Source organism: Neodiprion virginianus, chromosome 5, assembly GCF_021901495.1.
Source record: "Neodiprion virginianus isolate iyNeoVirg1 chromosome 5, iyNeoVirg1.1, whole genome shotgun sequence".
Classification (NCBI taxonomy): Eukaryota; Metazoa; Arthropoda; class Insecta; order Hymenoptera; family Diprionidae; genus Neodiprion; species Neodiprion virginianus.
This window is the reverse complement of record NC_060881.1, coordinates 24,246,921-24,261,563: the sequence shown is the minus strand read 5'-3', so window position 1 is coordinate 24,261,563 and position 14,643 is coordinate 24,246,921. Positions and strand designations below refer to the sequence as shown.

Sequence of the window (14,643 nt, the reverse complement as noted above, 5' to 3'; positions counted from 1 at the left end):
GCTTCGAGAACGTGATTCTCGGACCGATCTTTGCTGGATTCAACGGAATTTTAATTAGCATGAGTTTCAATTATTACCACCTTTCTGCAGCCATTTATTAGGCCCGAAATCTGAGACAGGTTATCATCAAAAGACGCCGATCTGATGCAACCTGCACATATATGTGAGGTTTATTCTTTCTTACATCTACATGCGGAACTTTTCGATAACTATACTTTGGCGCTGCAGGGAAGCGGGACCGGTTTCCAAAGAAACGAGATTGCTTCTTCCTTTTTCTCTAATGACTCTTTTACAACTCGGTACTTCGCAACGCTTTGTATTTCTGAATCTACATGTTCATCTTCTTCGCATTAGTGTTTTGAAATCTCGAATTGTACGAAATTCGATTGTGACTTGATACTGTGACATAAAACTTGTGTGTGAAAAGATGGTTAACGAGTAGTTATTCTTGACTGTCCGAATGACGTGACTAATAAATGCTCCGAGTATAAAAAATCATTTAAGATCATTAATACACCGCCTCTACGACTCTGTAAATAAACTCGTTCCAGTGATACAATATTTAAAAATGAGGACTCACCTTCGTGCAGCTTTTCCAAAGTGCCTTCGGCCGATGCGCTGACGACAAGAAAGACCAGCCAAAGCAGACAAACGGTCTTCCTGGATGTCTCCTTTCTTGAAGTATCCATTTCGTTGACACTTGCCAACTGAAAGCAGAAAACGAATAAGAATTAGTACGATAAAATTCCGTTCAGTCATTCGAGGATTGACAACGGTAATCGATAGCTTGGCCATTAATGCATTGTGTAGTGTAGCTCGAAGGGAACTAATGCAGAGAAATTCACAATCGGAAACAGATTATAAAACTACAGATAAAGCAGAGCGCGGTCGTCCGATTTGCCATTGTACGTACGGGTTTTCGCTCTGACGAACTTTATTTACGTCACCTTCTTTTCTGCGACGGTGAAATAACGAGATTTTTTGTGTTGTTAGTTCAGTACAAAAGTTGACTGTGCGAGCGATCGCGGAATAAAAATCATTTTTGAAAGAGAACTCGCATCAGGGAGAAAATAGAAATAAAGGCAACTCCTCGTTGAGAAATTCTCATTTCTACTTCTTGCTCTTCGAATTGTGAATAGAGAAACGTAACAAAAGAATAAGAGGACAGTCAGTATGTGGGCCGAAATTTTCTCGGTTCAAAAACTCGAGAGAGGGAAAGAGAAAGAGAAGAAGAGAAAAAGAGAGAGAGAGAGAGAGAGAGAGAGAGTCGCGACGAGCGATGTCTTTCAGTGGTAAAGTTTTGGGAGGCGGAATATGGCCGGGAAAAACAGTTGGCGAGAAGTAAATGAGAAATGAGCCTGTACGATAAGTTTGTAGACATTTGACTGTGTGTGTGTGAGTATATCAGTCGTATGTTTGCGCACTCGGTGACTAAGGGCAAATATGTTTTTATCCGTATGGTTGACAACGGATCTCGCCTACAGCGAGAGAATGGAAAACTTTTGCTATGGAGTATCAATAACAACGACGAGGACGAGAGAGGTGGATGTAGTAGTGCCCTGAGAGTCGAGGGAGACATGTCCGGATATCCTCCCTCGGCATCCAAGGGAAAACCCGAGAGTCGATGATCCAACTTTTTCCCCCCCGTGAAACAAAATAATGAATGATCCTAATAGGGCGATCACAGATCGTGCCAGAACTTTAGCCAAAGAAAATGACGGATAAATATTAGAGAAAGAGGAAAGTTTTCCCCTGTAATAACTGGATTTATCGCGGATAATACGTCTTGCTTTTTTTTTTTTTTTTTTGCCCATCTTGCTTTTGCATCGATTCTTTCATTTTTTATTTTTTAATTTTTTTTTTTTATTCTGCAAGGTGTGAGAGTTTCATTTTCGTATCTTATCCCGTCTTGTTCAAGAGTCTTATTCTCTCTCGCAATCAGTCTAAATTTGTTTACTTCTTTCTTTCCGAAAAAAAAAAAAAAAAAAAAAAAAAAACTATTTCGAGTTGGTTCGAATATGAGCGTTTTCAAAATCTTCCACTTCGCCAAAAGTGTAAGAGAGATACTGGTATAAAAGTGAGACAAGTATCGTGTTGGTTGATGAAAAAGCGCGAGACTTGGTTCTGAAGTTATACGATACCTGCCTAGTTTGGCATCAGGGTGAGTTGAAAACAACCAAGAACTGAGCTTCGATCTATCGTGGAGAAACTGCAACGGTATATGGCGCGTCGAAACGTCTGTGCAGAGAAACTTTTGAACGAGATAAATGATCATTTCCGATGCTTTCGAGAAAAAGTAATGGTCTTGTGTTGGTAGGCCAGTTATATCCGGTCCCACGATTCACATACTTCGAGATCTTCGAAGAGAAATACTCTTACCGGAAAACCAGCCGTAGGACCTCCGCGAAAATAAGCTATTGGACAGGGAACCATTAGGCACGGTATAATTATCGTCATGTCAGACTACGTACTGAACCATCGGTTCGTGTCTTGTTCTCTTTTTCACCGAATACATTCGTAATCATCGTAATGGAAAATTCGGAGATACTCAGTACCGAAGTATCAGACCGGAATACATTGAAGCAAGACCAAGTGAAGGAAAGAAAGAGCAATCGAGTTGCCAACGTTGTGAGGATTAATTATTGGATATCATAATGGTTTCCATGGTTACTGTTAAAGCAGGTATATGATCTGTACTTAGCTTCGTTCTTCTAAAGAGGTATTAGTATAAGTACTACAAAAGAGTAGAGGTTGGCTATTACTTCCGTGCACAAGCCGGGGAATCACTTCCTGGGTCCAGTTCTCTAGGGTCTAGCCTCTATGGGTTATCAGATTATTCGTTACTAATCTCTTTCATGTCCCCTTTATATCATCTCTAGATCCATTGGAGAGCACGACAATACGAGGCATATCGGGTATATGTACAAGGTGAATCGAATGAAAAATTAGAAGAGGTAAAAGAGATGTACGGTAAAAAGATTCCCGATGAAATCGGCTGAACCTTGATTCACTCTAATTACATTTGAGTAGTTCAATTTCACCGTATAATCAGGATCGAGAAATGAAATGGAGAAATGGAGACTGTTCGGAAGTCGCGAGGGAGTCTTTCGGAACGAATAGACATTTGTACCCATTTGCTATACTTTCATTCGTATCCTTCAATTCGTTCGTCAATGCACGGTAAAGACCCTAGAAAAATCTCAGTACATAATTGAACTACTGCCTTTCCCTGTTGTACACCTCTTTACGTACGTATAAAAAAGGGCGAATGAGTCCTGAAGTAATAAATTTTCAAGTTTCATTTAAATCCTTGACTGTATTGAAAATAGTATTCTAAAATTCAAGGGTTTACAATTTACTGGGGTGTACAGTCAGGTCAACAAAGGGTTCAAATTTAGGCTTGATGAAATGAAATTTTGAAAATTGTAACCGAAACTGTTCAAGTTATGTCGAAAAATCTACTCCTTGTGTTTGATTCCGATGAAAAGTAGGTCAAATAACCGTAAATTGAATCTTTACAAATAGTTAGATCACGAGTTGGATTTTGGACGACAATAATGTATTTTATGCTTAATCGTATAAGTTTATCACGTGTAACTTGTAACGAATGCATCATGTATCGGATGTTTTATTTACCAACCGACAAGTTGAGAAAAAATGTAGGAACGATTCCTGTCTCCAAATCACAAGAATGACCAAAAACGTGACAATATATTCCCGATCTTATCCAGGCTATGAATTATAAGGTATTCCGAGTCGTAAATGTGGTTGGAATTCGTTGCATCGGCTCGTGGAGAGATGTCGCAATCAATCGGAGTAGGAGTGGGCATCGGATAGCGTCAATGGAATCTGTAGTGGGCTCATCCCTAGACTGTAATGCGAACGTTTCTCCTCAAAGACGTCGAAGAGGTGCTTGGGTTTAACTACAGTCGAAGCACCGAGGCGGGTATTTCGGAAGGTCAGTCGTAGATAGTAGCTGATAGGTGGAGAGGTTTCTGGTACGTTCTGGCTTGTAGAGAATATTGCAACGACGAGATGAAGGGCGTTACGTAATCGACTCTACAACCTGAACCTCTTCGATTTAAACGGAGTCAGCTTAGCAGATTCGAAATAATCCCAGACCTGTATTCACGGGGATCCGATTCTAGCTTTACCAGAATTATCACTAATTGCTACTTGCCGATACCTGTCATCCGAATGGGGAGAAGGTTGTTCTTTGCGACAGAAAAAAGGTACCTTGGTCGGTTCGACAGTCAGCTTCATCAGCACGAAACATTTCGATGTATACTATACAAGTTCGATCACTGTGGGCTTAATACTCTCATATGGTATGAGATTTGGTAGTACTACTCCAGCTAAACTTCACTCGTGCATTAAAAAATCAACAGAACTTTTTGGTTGCGCGAAAATAATGTTTAGTCGGATGTCCGTTGACCCTGAAATTTCATTGGCGAGACGAAATTCTGGTCATTGCGACAAATTTTTTTCTCTCGGTGCGAAGGATTTGATTTCAATTAATCTTTCCGGAGGTGCTTCACGCTTCTGCAATGTCGTTCCTTGGCCAGTTGGATTTTCGGAAAACGTTAATCGTTTTCACGTGGTTTATGGTGAGCCAATTGCAGGCACGGTCGCATGGAAGTGGCGATAAATAATGTCCATAAAATTGATGTGAATGGGGCTAAGCACCAGCTGCACCAAGCGTAATTGATAAGTGAGTCAGGGGGCGTAGGCGGTTTAATTGTTCGCGAGAGCAACAGCCACTTATTCGCGTACGTCCGTATGTATAGGTTATGTCAACTCAACTCAGCCAGAAAACGATGCTAGCTGTTGTTTCCATCATCTATTAGTTAAGGAAAATTGTAGGTATGTCAGCATCGCGCGCGAATCGATTTATCTTTTTCGGAGTTCTCGATTTAAAAATTTATCAAAGCACGCGATAACTCGAAGAGATGAGCTTGCAAGCTTTCTATTTAAAAATACAGAATTACTGTAATGAAACGAGTTCCAAGAACATGTAAACGTAAAAAGTTGATTTACATCGAATTATGAGACTTTTGATTACGGCAGAGGTTTACTATATTGCGTCATAGAATCACAAGTGAACAACCGAAAATTAAAGTTTCTCATAAACACCGAAATTTCTAGTAGCAAAATAATTCTAGCAGGAATAATTCATACGTGTAAATAATTACTGAAACATCTTCTCGAAAACTGTTTCAGACTTTTCAAATCCTAAAACCAAGGACTTGAATCGATGCGATTTTGAAGGACGGCTTCTGCCTCGTAACTTAACGCAGCACACTTCATCTGTTGTCGAGGAAAAATGGTTTCAAAAAGAGAGAGAGAGAGAGAGAGAGAGAGAGAGAGAGAAAGTACAAAAACGAAGCCGTAATAACGTTCAAAGAGCGCACTGCTGGCGAGAACGCAAAGTGCAGAGGAGAACGGTATCGTGGAAGCTAAATGGAGTCGAACTGGCGGTAATCGAAGTGGACTAGAGGATCACCGTCTCCGTCTAAGCAAGCGGACGTAGAGGCTGACCATCGGCCTGACGGATCGAGGAAGAGCTCAGGCTTCAAGTCCGGCGATAATCTCGGCTTAATCCGGCCTGAGCCGAGGCGTATTAGCGGTTTCCTTGGTCCTGACGGTCCTTCTCGGTCCTTCTTGGTCCTTAACGAAGGAGGCTGCTCCGGCCGCCTCCCATCTCTCGGTTCGTTAATTGAACCGGTGAAGCAAACTGCAGTCCACAGTCCGACCAGCGAAGCGTCTTTTGCTGGCCGGGCAAAACGCTTCGCTAACTCATCCGGCTCATCCGCCGCCTCCTCGATCCCGAACCGAATCGCAGGTTCGACGGGAACATGTTTTAGGAGGAGCGATATTTTTCACACTGGAGACAAAACTGAGAGATACTTCGTCGGATAACGATCGCCACTTTCCAGGTACCACTTGTGGCTTTAATTTCTTACGCGCGTCCTCTTTCCAGGGACGAAAAAAAGAAAATACTGGTTGAAGGCATTGCATTTGGAATAGATCAAGTTCGTTGGTTGCAAATTTAGTATCAATTTAGTGATATTTCTGTTTAGTATGAAAATTCAACGATTTATTAGTAGTACTGCTGACATCGATCTATTCGAAGTTCGTTAGATATAATTTGTTAGTTCAATGATGGATGTGACTTGAAAGCTGCAGTACGAATATCAAGGATAATCTTGAGTCGAAGGAGAAGGCTAAGAATTAAGGGACCGCCAAGAAGGAAGGACTGCACAGTTGGTTATACCGCTTACGCGGGTCTTTGTGTCGACGATGCGATCATGGAATATCCCTCTCATATTCGGTTTATACCGTCTGGATACCGCCCTTGACTCGGCTCGGTCAGAAATAACATATAAGAGGACTGTCGGTACGCTTCAGTCTGAAGTACGTGGCGCCGGATCAATATTTATACTCTGGACAATCCATGAGTCCAAGGCTGATACAGTTGTACGAGAATCCGCAAGCTACAATCCTGCAGATCGTCTGAGAATCCAAGTGTCCAGTTACATTATAAAAATGATTTCATTTGGTTATGTAAGATCGGATTTTGCGCACTACCTCAGAAAAAACATCAATCGCAATCTGCTATTCCCTGGGAAAGTGAGTGGACGGGCTTTCGCGTTGTTTGATCGAAACGAAAAGAAGAAGTCAAATGAAGAAAAATGGGTAAAATGGAGCCATGATACAGAAACTCCATTCCGTGGGAATTGGTGGTGCGAATGAGAGAAGCTGCGAGCTTTTCCCATTAATATATATATATATATTCTTCCCCCAGAAAGCAACAATGCAATTGATGCAGCTGCAAGCTCGGTTCTCCTCGCCTTCCTTTGCTGCAATGTCAGCCCTTCAAGGGCGCCGGGTCAAGGGGTGAGGCGAATCGGCGAGACGCCCTCCTCCTTGCAGACGACGTAGGAAGGCTCCGAGGTTCGAAGGTTCGATGGCCGTGGTTCGAGCCGCTTCCCACACCCTCGCCGCGACTCTTTGAAGTTCCTAAAAGCTGGCTGCTGGTTCGAGAAGTCGAGGTGCGGGTTCGCCGTGCGTGGATCCGCCGACACGGACGCGGAAGGTAAAAACTAACCAACCCCTGTCAGCGACGGCGAACGAAACGTATTGCGAAAATTTGCCACATTCTTTTACCCCCCTTGCGTGAGCTGCACTTTCAAAGCCGCGACTCAAACGGTGGCGCCTGCCTCTCGGTCATGTTGACCATCGCATGGATCCGGGGGCTTTACATAGCTGGACATACCAAGCTATGTGCGATCGTCAAAGAAACTGGCATCCCGATTTTTTTAAGCATTTAAAACTGTACTACCATTGTTGTTAATACATTCAATAATAATAACGGATAGGAAACTCACGATGCCTTTCACGAGCGCACTAAAAGTCTGATAATAAAGCTCTGACGCACGTCGGTAGAAAATAAAGAATAGAAGAGACGAGGATGCTATTTGAGAAATAGGTTGAAACGAACAATGTTATTGACTGTAAATGACGTGACGGCTTTGACATGAAAACAGGAAAAAATGAGAGACACTGCGAACGCGAGTACTTGGTGAATGTACAAATGACAAGAGTATAAATGCGGTGATGAAACCACGGCGTGCAGATGGAATGAAATCGAATCGTCGATATGCTTTGATGCGGAGGAGCGAATTCAGATCATACAATATCGCTGAGATGCCGATGAGAGAAGAGAAAAAACGACGTTAGCTGTGATGCAGGAATAGATGAGTACATATAAAAATATATCCGTCATAAACATTGATAACAGCAGTGGTAAAAGCTCTGAAATGTACATGAAGGTGAGATGAAAGAGATAAAAGCTCACAATAAACGTAGAAAGAACCACGTTGAGAATCGTTAGAAAATCACATTCAGTACGCAAATAGAAACACAATGGCGTAAAAAAGCGCTGCCAAAAAAAGAAGATTGATTACGCAAATAGAATTGCAAATAAGTTGTTTGAAAGCTCTGACGAACGACTAATGAATGAATAACGATAAGACGGTTGTCAGATATGAACACGAATAAACAAAAATCATATAGAAATTGAACAGCTTAATGTTATTGATCCCTACGATCAATGTAATAATATTCCGCATCAAATGAAAGCTTTTATCTCGTTAGCGTCGATGCAAATGAATCTGGTCAAGAAGCATGAGGAAAGCTTTTGCTATACCGAGGTCAGGAAATGAAAAATGATATATAAATGCGGTGAAAATTGGAATGGTATCAAAAAGCTTAATCTTCAATACCTGCAAAAATTTGAACTAGTGAAAAATCAAATTCAACTTACTTAAAATCACTTTGAGTCATGCGAGTTGACTTGAAGCCATACGAAGTCGTTTCGATTAGCTTGTGTAAATTTCTACGAAATTCGAGTTGCGGTAAATAAAGTCGCGTCAGTTCGCCATAAGTCGTTCGAAGTGATTTTCACTTACTTTCACTAACGCGGTTATTTCACCGAATGACTTTAGGCCAGTCAATAACCACGTTTTAAAGACCCTTCAAATTTTATCAATTCATTCAGTCTCACAGAGTTTTTTGAATCCGTGGAGCCACTGAAAGACTGAATTTGTTTTTTTTCTTATTCCGAGTACATACATTCGTTTGCTCAAATGCACGACTTTTAGAGCGATTTAGTAACATTTGACATGCTTAAATTGGCTTCGTTAAATATTCGAAATCATCACTGTATTGAGAAATATAATGGGTCAGAAGTGTTTCGAAAGCCAACGACGAGACTGATCCGTCAACATTTTGAATCTTTGAGATTCCTTGAATTCGGTCGAAAAAAGCACGGATGAAATTTAGGACTAGGTCGAAAGCTCTTTGGGTAAACTGACACGATAGCAGAAGCTGCATCGTCGATAATAATCTAGTTACAGCACAGTTGTCAGTGCGGAGTATAGATAGGATAGGTAGAGGAACACTCCGGCTTCTGGTTTGGCAGACGTGTCTAGTCGTCTCTTCGTCTACTCGTCCATTACCGCTAAAAGCCTAGTGGTTTTGATTATCAGGGCACCACTTAAAACTAAAAACAAGCGTGTCAGTCCAGGTGACGTTTTACGTAGCGTCGCACAGATATCCCACCTTCGACACCATTGACGAGTCGCACAGGATTTAAAAAAAATCATCCCCCCCGACTAACGATCCGTTACGACACCAAAAATCACACCTAAGCCTTACTAATCACTTCGAATTTGTCTCTATTCACTTACCCGGTACTTACTGATGTTTTTAAACGACATTAATTAATGCCCGATGCCCCGGTGTCGTAACGCCTTACAGTGGTCAGGCCATCTGAGCGCGGGCCACCGGTAATTTAATTATACCCCCGCTAATGTATATTCTTGTTAATCATAATCAGGGAGGCTTTATTGCGCTATTCGTTGGACCCTCAGAGGCGGGCTTATGGAGGAGGACCTTTCCATTAGTCCAGTACTTAACATCCGCCGCCGTACAAATGTGTATGGGATAGAGAAAGGAAGGTGCAACGGATAGAGAGAGACTTGGTGAACTTTTGAATTATTAACCCGTCATATCGAACTCGAAAGATAAAATTTACGCTGACGCGAAGTATGTACGATATTGGATTAGTCGTGTTTTCTGAAAGATAGCTAGACAACCTCAGAAATCGAACCCTGAGTGGAAACATCGTTTACATATATTCTCGAAGATTTTCTCTAACTATAATACAGTTGAAAAAAATTTGGGTACTTGACAAACATAAATACGGCCTTGGTATTTTTTACCATATTGTTAGATTTTTCATTACTTGGTTTGACAAAATTTAGAATACTACTCGCTGTTTGCTGTCATCACTTTGAATATGCGCAAATTTTTATGAGAAGTTCTCTGCACACGATTTGGAATATCTGCCATATATTTGATATGTATTTTTAAATAATTCACCATCAAGTTTCATCAGGTTGAAGTTGATTAGGTTAATGTTACAGTGATTTTAAACTAAAACCGTTATTTCGGAACTAGAACAAAAGACATGGTCAAGTCAAATTTCCAGTTTAATAAATATTGAACCACGATATTCGAACAAATGCTCATTGATTCCTGAATTTAAGATTCTGATGGATTTTTTTTTTTTTTTTTTACGACATCGGTTCGCCGAATATTAGCATAAGTGCTGCATCAATTAACAGCACCGAATACCGTGTACAAGTAATTGCTCGAAGAACGATTGAATTAATTTTTCTTCTCTTTGCCGGAGCGATTACCTTTCAAGTTTAAGTTTTGATATTGAGAAAGTGATATATAATTCTACGAATTATCGCAAAGGGCTGACGCTCTGACGAAGGCGCGGAAGAAAGCAAAGCTAGGGCTTGGTAATTTGGACGTTTTAATTGTACGGCTCCGTAGCTAAAGTACAGTGAAATAAAATGTCCAAAGATGGAAATACGCGGGATCGTAATCCCAGACTTCGGATGGTGTAAAATTAAAGCAACATAAACTGGAGTTGAGCCGTTCCAGCCGCGCCAGCGTTCACCGCAGTAACTTTGAACGACTCGATTAAAACCAAGGTGTATGTATATATATATTTATATACATGTATAACATATATATGTGTATATATGCCCGCGCAAAAAGAGAATTAAAAAAAACGGTAAAAAATTGAGGGAAGCAAAAAGGGTGAAGAGGAGAGACTCTCATCTTCAAAGTAATTAAGTAGAAAGTACCAAGGAAAGAGGAAAATGGAACGTAACTGCAGCCGAAGGAAGGAAAACTGCAAGTGTAAATGTGAAAATATCAACGCTTCTGGTTCCAGTTCGGACAATGGATTTAACATCGCGGATCTGAATTATATTCTGTTTCTGCAGTGTTTCATATTCTCTCTACTTTTTGTTCTTCCAATTTTTTTTCCGCTCTCTTTTTTTTTCACATTCTCTTCTTCCTTTTTTCTAATAAACTTGATTGCATTGGGAATATAATTTGATTGCCTCTGCGTTCAGTCATACCGATGAAAGCGCTATTCCCAGGTTGGACTTGATGAAAAATGTTATTGGCTATTTTCGACCCGATTATTCGTCGGCCTCGTTATGACTTGCAGCGAAAAAATTTCACCCCCTCCTCCTTCAAACTTCCGCGGAGAATTTTCAACCGCATATCTGCAGGTACTGCACATTTCGTTGGCGATATGAAACAGGCACGAGAGTCTCGGGAAGAGAGGTCGGGATGCGTTAAACCAATTTGCGCTTTTCTTCTCCTTCTTCTTACTTTTTTCTTGTGCCTCGATAACCTTTCCCAAGAGTCCGAACCTTTCTCTTTGGCTTTTCTTTAAGCCCCTCTTTATTTCCTTCCTTCCTTCTTGTTTTATTTTCCCTTTTCTTACGGGCCTTGTCTCATCCCCTACTCACGGACTTTTGTATTTCTCTATCTCGCCATTCGTGCCACTCGTGCCTCTCCAGCTCTTCGTCAAGATATCGGACTCTGTAGTTCTCCGCATTCGAAGCATGCTTGGTTTTTTTGTTTCACTTCATGTTTGCCATTTCAACATTCGAAAACTCGCCTTTAATCCACTCCAGACGCGGCTAATAAGAGTTTGAATGAATAATCTCATTGAAACTGGCCAATCATTGTCCCGCGAGTTGATCAAAAGTAACCTAAATATCGACTTTTTTCTGCAGTCGAAAAAATTTCCTACTCTGGAACTTAAACTCGACATGAAATTTGACGACAGGGTTAACGAACGCTAAAAATGGAATGAAAAACGAACGAATGGTACCGCAGCCGGTGAAAGATTTCATGCGAGTTTATTTCCACTTGTCAAGATTATCACCGTCCAATAAGCGAGAGCTAGACGAGAGGTAAAAACGTGTTATTTCATTGGGTAGTCAAATCTGGTTTACGGGAAAATTTATGACAATACTTTCGTCTACCGGGAACTTATTTGAGACGCCCGTATCGACGGCCCTTCTTCTACCCATCCATATTTCCATTTTATCATTTCATGAATACATGAGTGCGCGGTTGATTTTCCAGGAACCGTTTTAACCGGCGATAACGATCCGCGTAGGGCTCGGCTAAAGTGCGACTCGGCACAGCCAAGACGGCGATAAACTTGCTGAACGCTTGTGTCAAACTGGCTTTTTCTCTTCCATCATGTCTATGCTAGGTATATCGAGACTATAAATCTTCTCATAATGCTTCATGCACTTCATAACGCCTTTTATTATTCACTGTATAATTTATTGTTTATAATCCCGCAGCAAACGGCGTATATGGTCCCGCAATTCCATCTCTGTAAGTTCCCGAGTTCGGGCCTCGACACGTGAAGAGTTTTCTTCAAATCGGTTGCTCGGAGAACTTTCGGCCACGACCCGTAAAAAAAAAAAAAAAAAGAAACACAGACGGATTTGAAGTCAGGATGATTAAAAAAATAGATCAAATATTCGTATCATCGAACAACCAAAGAATTTTTCTGTAGAATGTACGCTGCAGGTCGTCGATAACAATTGACTGGAATTGAAACAAGAGCTGCGGGTTAATTTCCATGGGACAGGAATAAAGAAACACACATTGGCCGATGTTGTATAACAATTAAAATTGTATCGAAAAGCTTAAACTATTCAAATGAGATTTGTTTTGTGTTCAATTGTTTCCAACATAAATTCATGCAAATTGAAAAGCTTCTTTGCAGCTCCTTACCAAGGCCTAAAAATTACGAAGAAAGCTGAAGGTGGTCAGCCGACGAAACAGCCGAGTCGGTAAAAAGCTTGGAAGAATAGCGAGGCAGATTTTATCATTCAATCAGTTCGCCCTGAGAATCATCAACACCCTCTTTTCACCATCGCGAAAGCAATCGTGGCGTGCAAGGCCTGAATCACGGGTATACGTAAGCATACATATATAATCACGCTGCGGTAAGGACGTCGACGTTAAGAGCCGCTGACTTCCGGCGAACGTCGTTAATACTCTCCAGTCAGCTTATAGTGCGGCTAATTTTAGTTCATTCCTGGTTATTTGCCTTCGTCGTGCCGGACTGCGAACCATTCGTACCTCCCTCGTTCACGTGTGCGTATTGTACACACGTAACTTTCACCTATCGCTTTTCACGGGAGTGAATGTAACAGGAAAATAAACGTGGACTTCGAGAAAGGCCCTACGAAGGGAAACTGAATCCTATGATTCATCCGTCGCTATTATTCCGTCGTTACCGTCTGACCTCAGCTTAATCCCAAAGTGCCGGTTAAACCCCGTTGTAATTTGTTTCCGTCCACCCTGCTGTGCCGTGTGTGCGTGTGACGGTGTCCGTGCTTTTTTCCAACATGTTATATCTTCCAATTTTTTTTTATACATTTTTTTCTCTCTCTCTCTCACTCTCTCTCTCTCTTCTAGGCTCCCTCGATTCGGAGTCGGTGGTCAAGGGGGCTGAAAAACTCGGCGTGAAATCGTGGAATACTAAAACAGGGTGGAAGCTGGTTTCGAATGTTTTAGCTAATTAAACCATGCCTCTCATTGGACGGGCGTGCATTTAGGCGCTAAAATTCAATCGCGTTAATTGATCAACGCACTTGTGCTAATGGGTGCAGCGGCGGTTATTGCTGATAAGGAAGAAATTCGGTTTTATCCTTCTTCTCCATTTCCTCTTTCCGTTGTTCTTTCACCCTTGGTATTCGACTTTCGCGGGACTGTCGGTTGAAAGCCGTTCACTCAATTTTTAAACCACTTGAGAAATAATTTCGTCCCTCTTATGTTGCCCCTTCCCTTCACGTGTCCCTGATTTGAGGAGAGCTTGCACAATGTGAACTGAACATAGACCCGTGGAGTAGGAACCACTTCGGTTGTCGCATTACCTACGGTCCAACGAATCGAACAGAGGTTTCCAGTCAGGGGGAGAGGAAAGAGGATCAAAACAAGTACACTTACGTCGTACTTATGGCGATGCTTTGTTCTGGAATCTAAAATACAAGGCTGAGTGAAATAAAGAAAACGAACATGCGGAGGAAGAGGAAGAAAGAGAAACAACAGTGAGAAATTGGCACACGTAGAATTTGCCACAGATTGATTTTTTTTTTTTTTTTTACTCAATTTATTATGAAAATTCAATTTTTTCTTCCAAGGACATGCAAACTTTGGAGTTCCAGAAACGATTAATGTAGCGTAAAAGTCGTGGATCTTTAACTTTTTGTCTTCTTCAAAGTATACTTACGAAGTGTACAACTTGTTTTGCAGATTTTTCAAAAATCGCTGCATGCTGCGACTTCGATAGAAACGTGAATAAAATTGACCAATTGTTTGTAATTAGAAATTCATCACGCTGTTTTATTCAACTTATTCTCAGTGTGCAAACGCTCGCTAAACTGATCTATAAATACTGGAACCTGTAATAGAAATTCGTTCCTGTATCGCCGGATTTTACGTAGAGAATTAATTTTTGTGCACTCTGAAAAAACACGAGAAGTAAATTTTTTTTACTAAAATATTATAGAGATTCGCTGTATTTCCAAACGATTGAACCATTAAATTTGATCATACGAGTGTAAGGAAAAATTCACGAAAAACAACTCGTGAGTATAAACGGGAGAAAAAGCGTCGGAGAAATGGGTAAATAATAGGGATGGCGGGAAAGAGAGTGAAATCAGGGGTTGAAATTGA

At 41.1% G+C, this 14,643-nt stretch overlaps 1 protein-coding gene across 1 annotated transcript in view; it reads right to left on the bottom strand.

Annotated features, from left to right (window-relative positions):
• LOC124304570 (semaphorin-2A) overlaps positions 1 to 14,643 on the bottom strand; it is a 284,223-nt gene that overhangs the window by 155,235 nt on the left and 114,345 nt on the right. Inside the window, exon 3 of the mRNA XM_046762967.1 lies at positions 581 to 707. Coding sequence (XP_046618923.1) covers positions 581 to 707 — 127 coding nt within the window. The remainder of the gene's footprint in view (positions 1 to 580; positions 708 to 14,643) is intronic.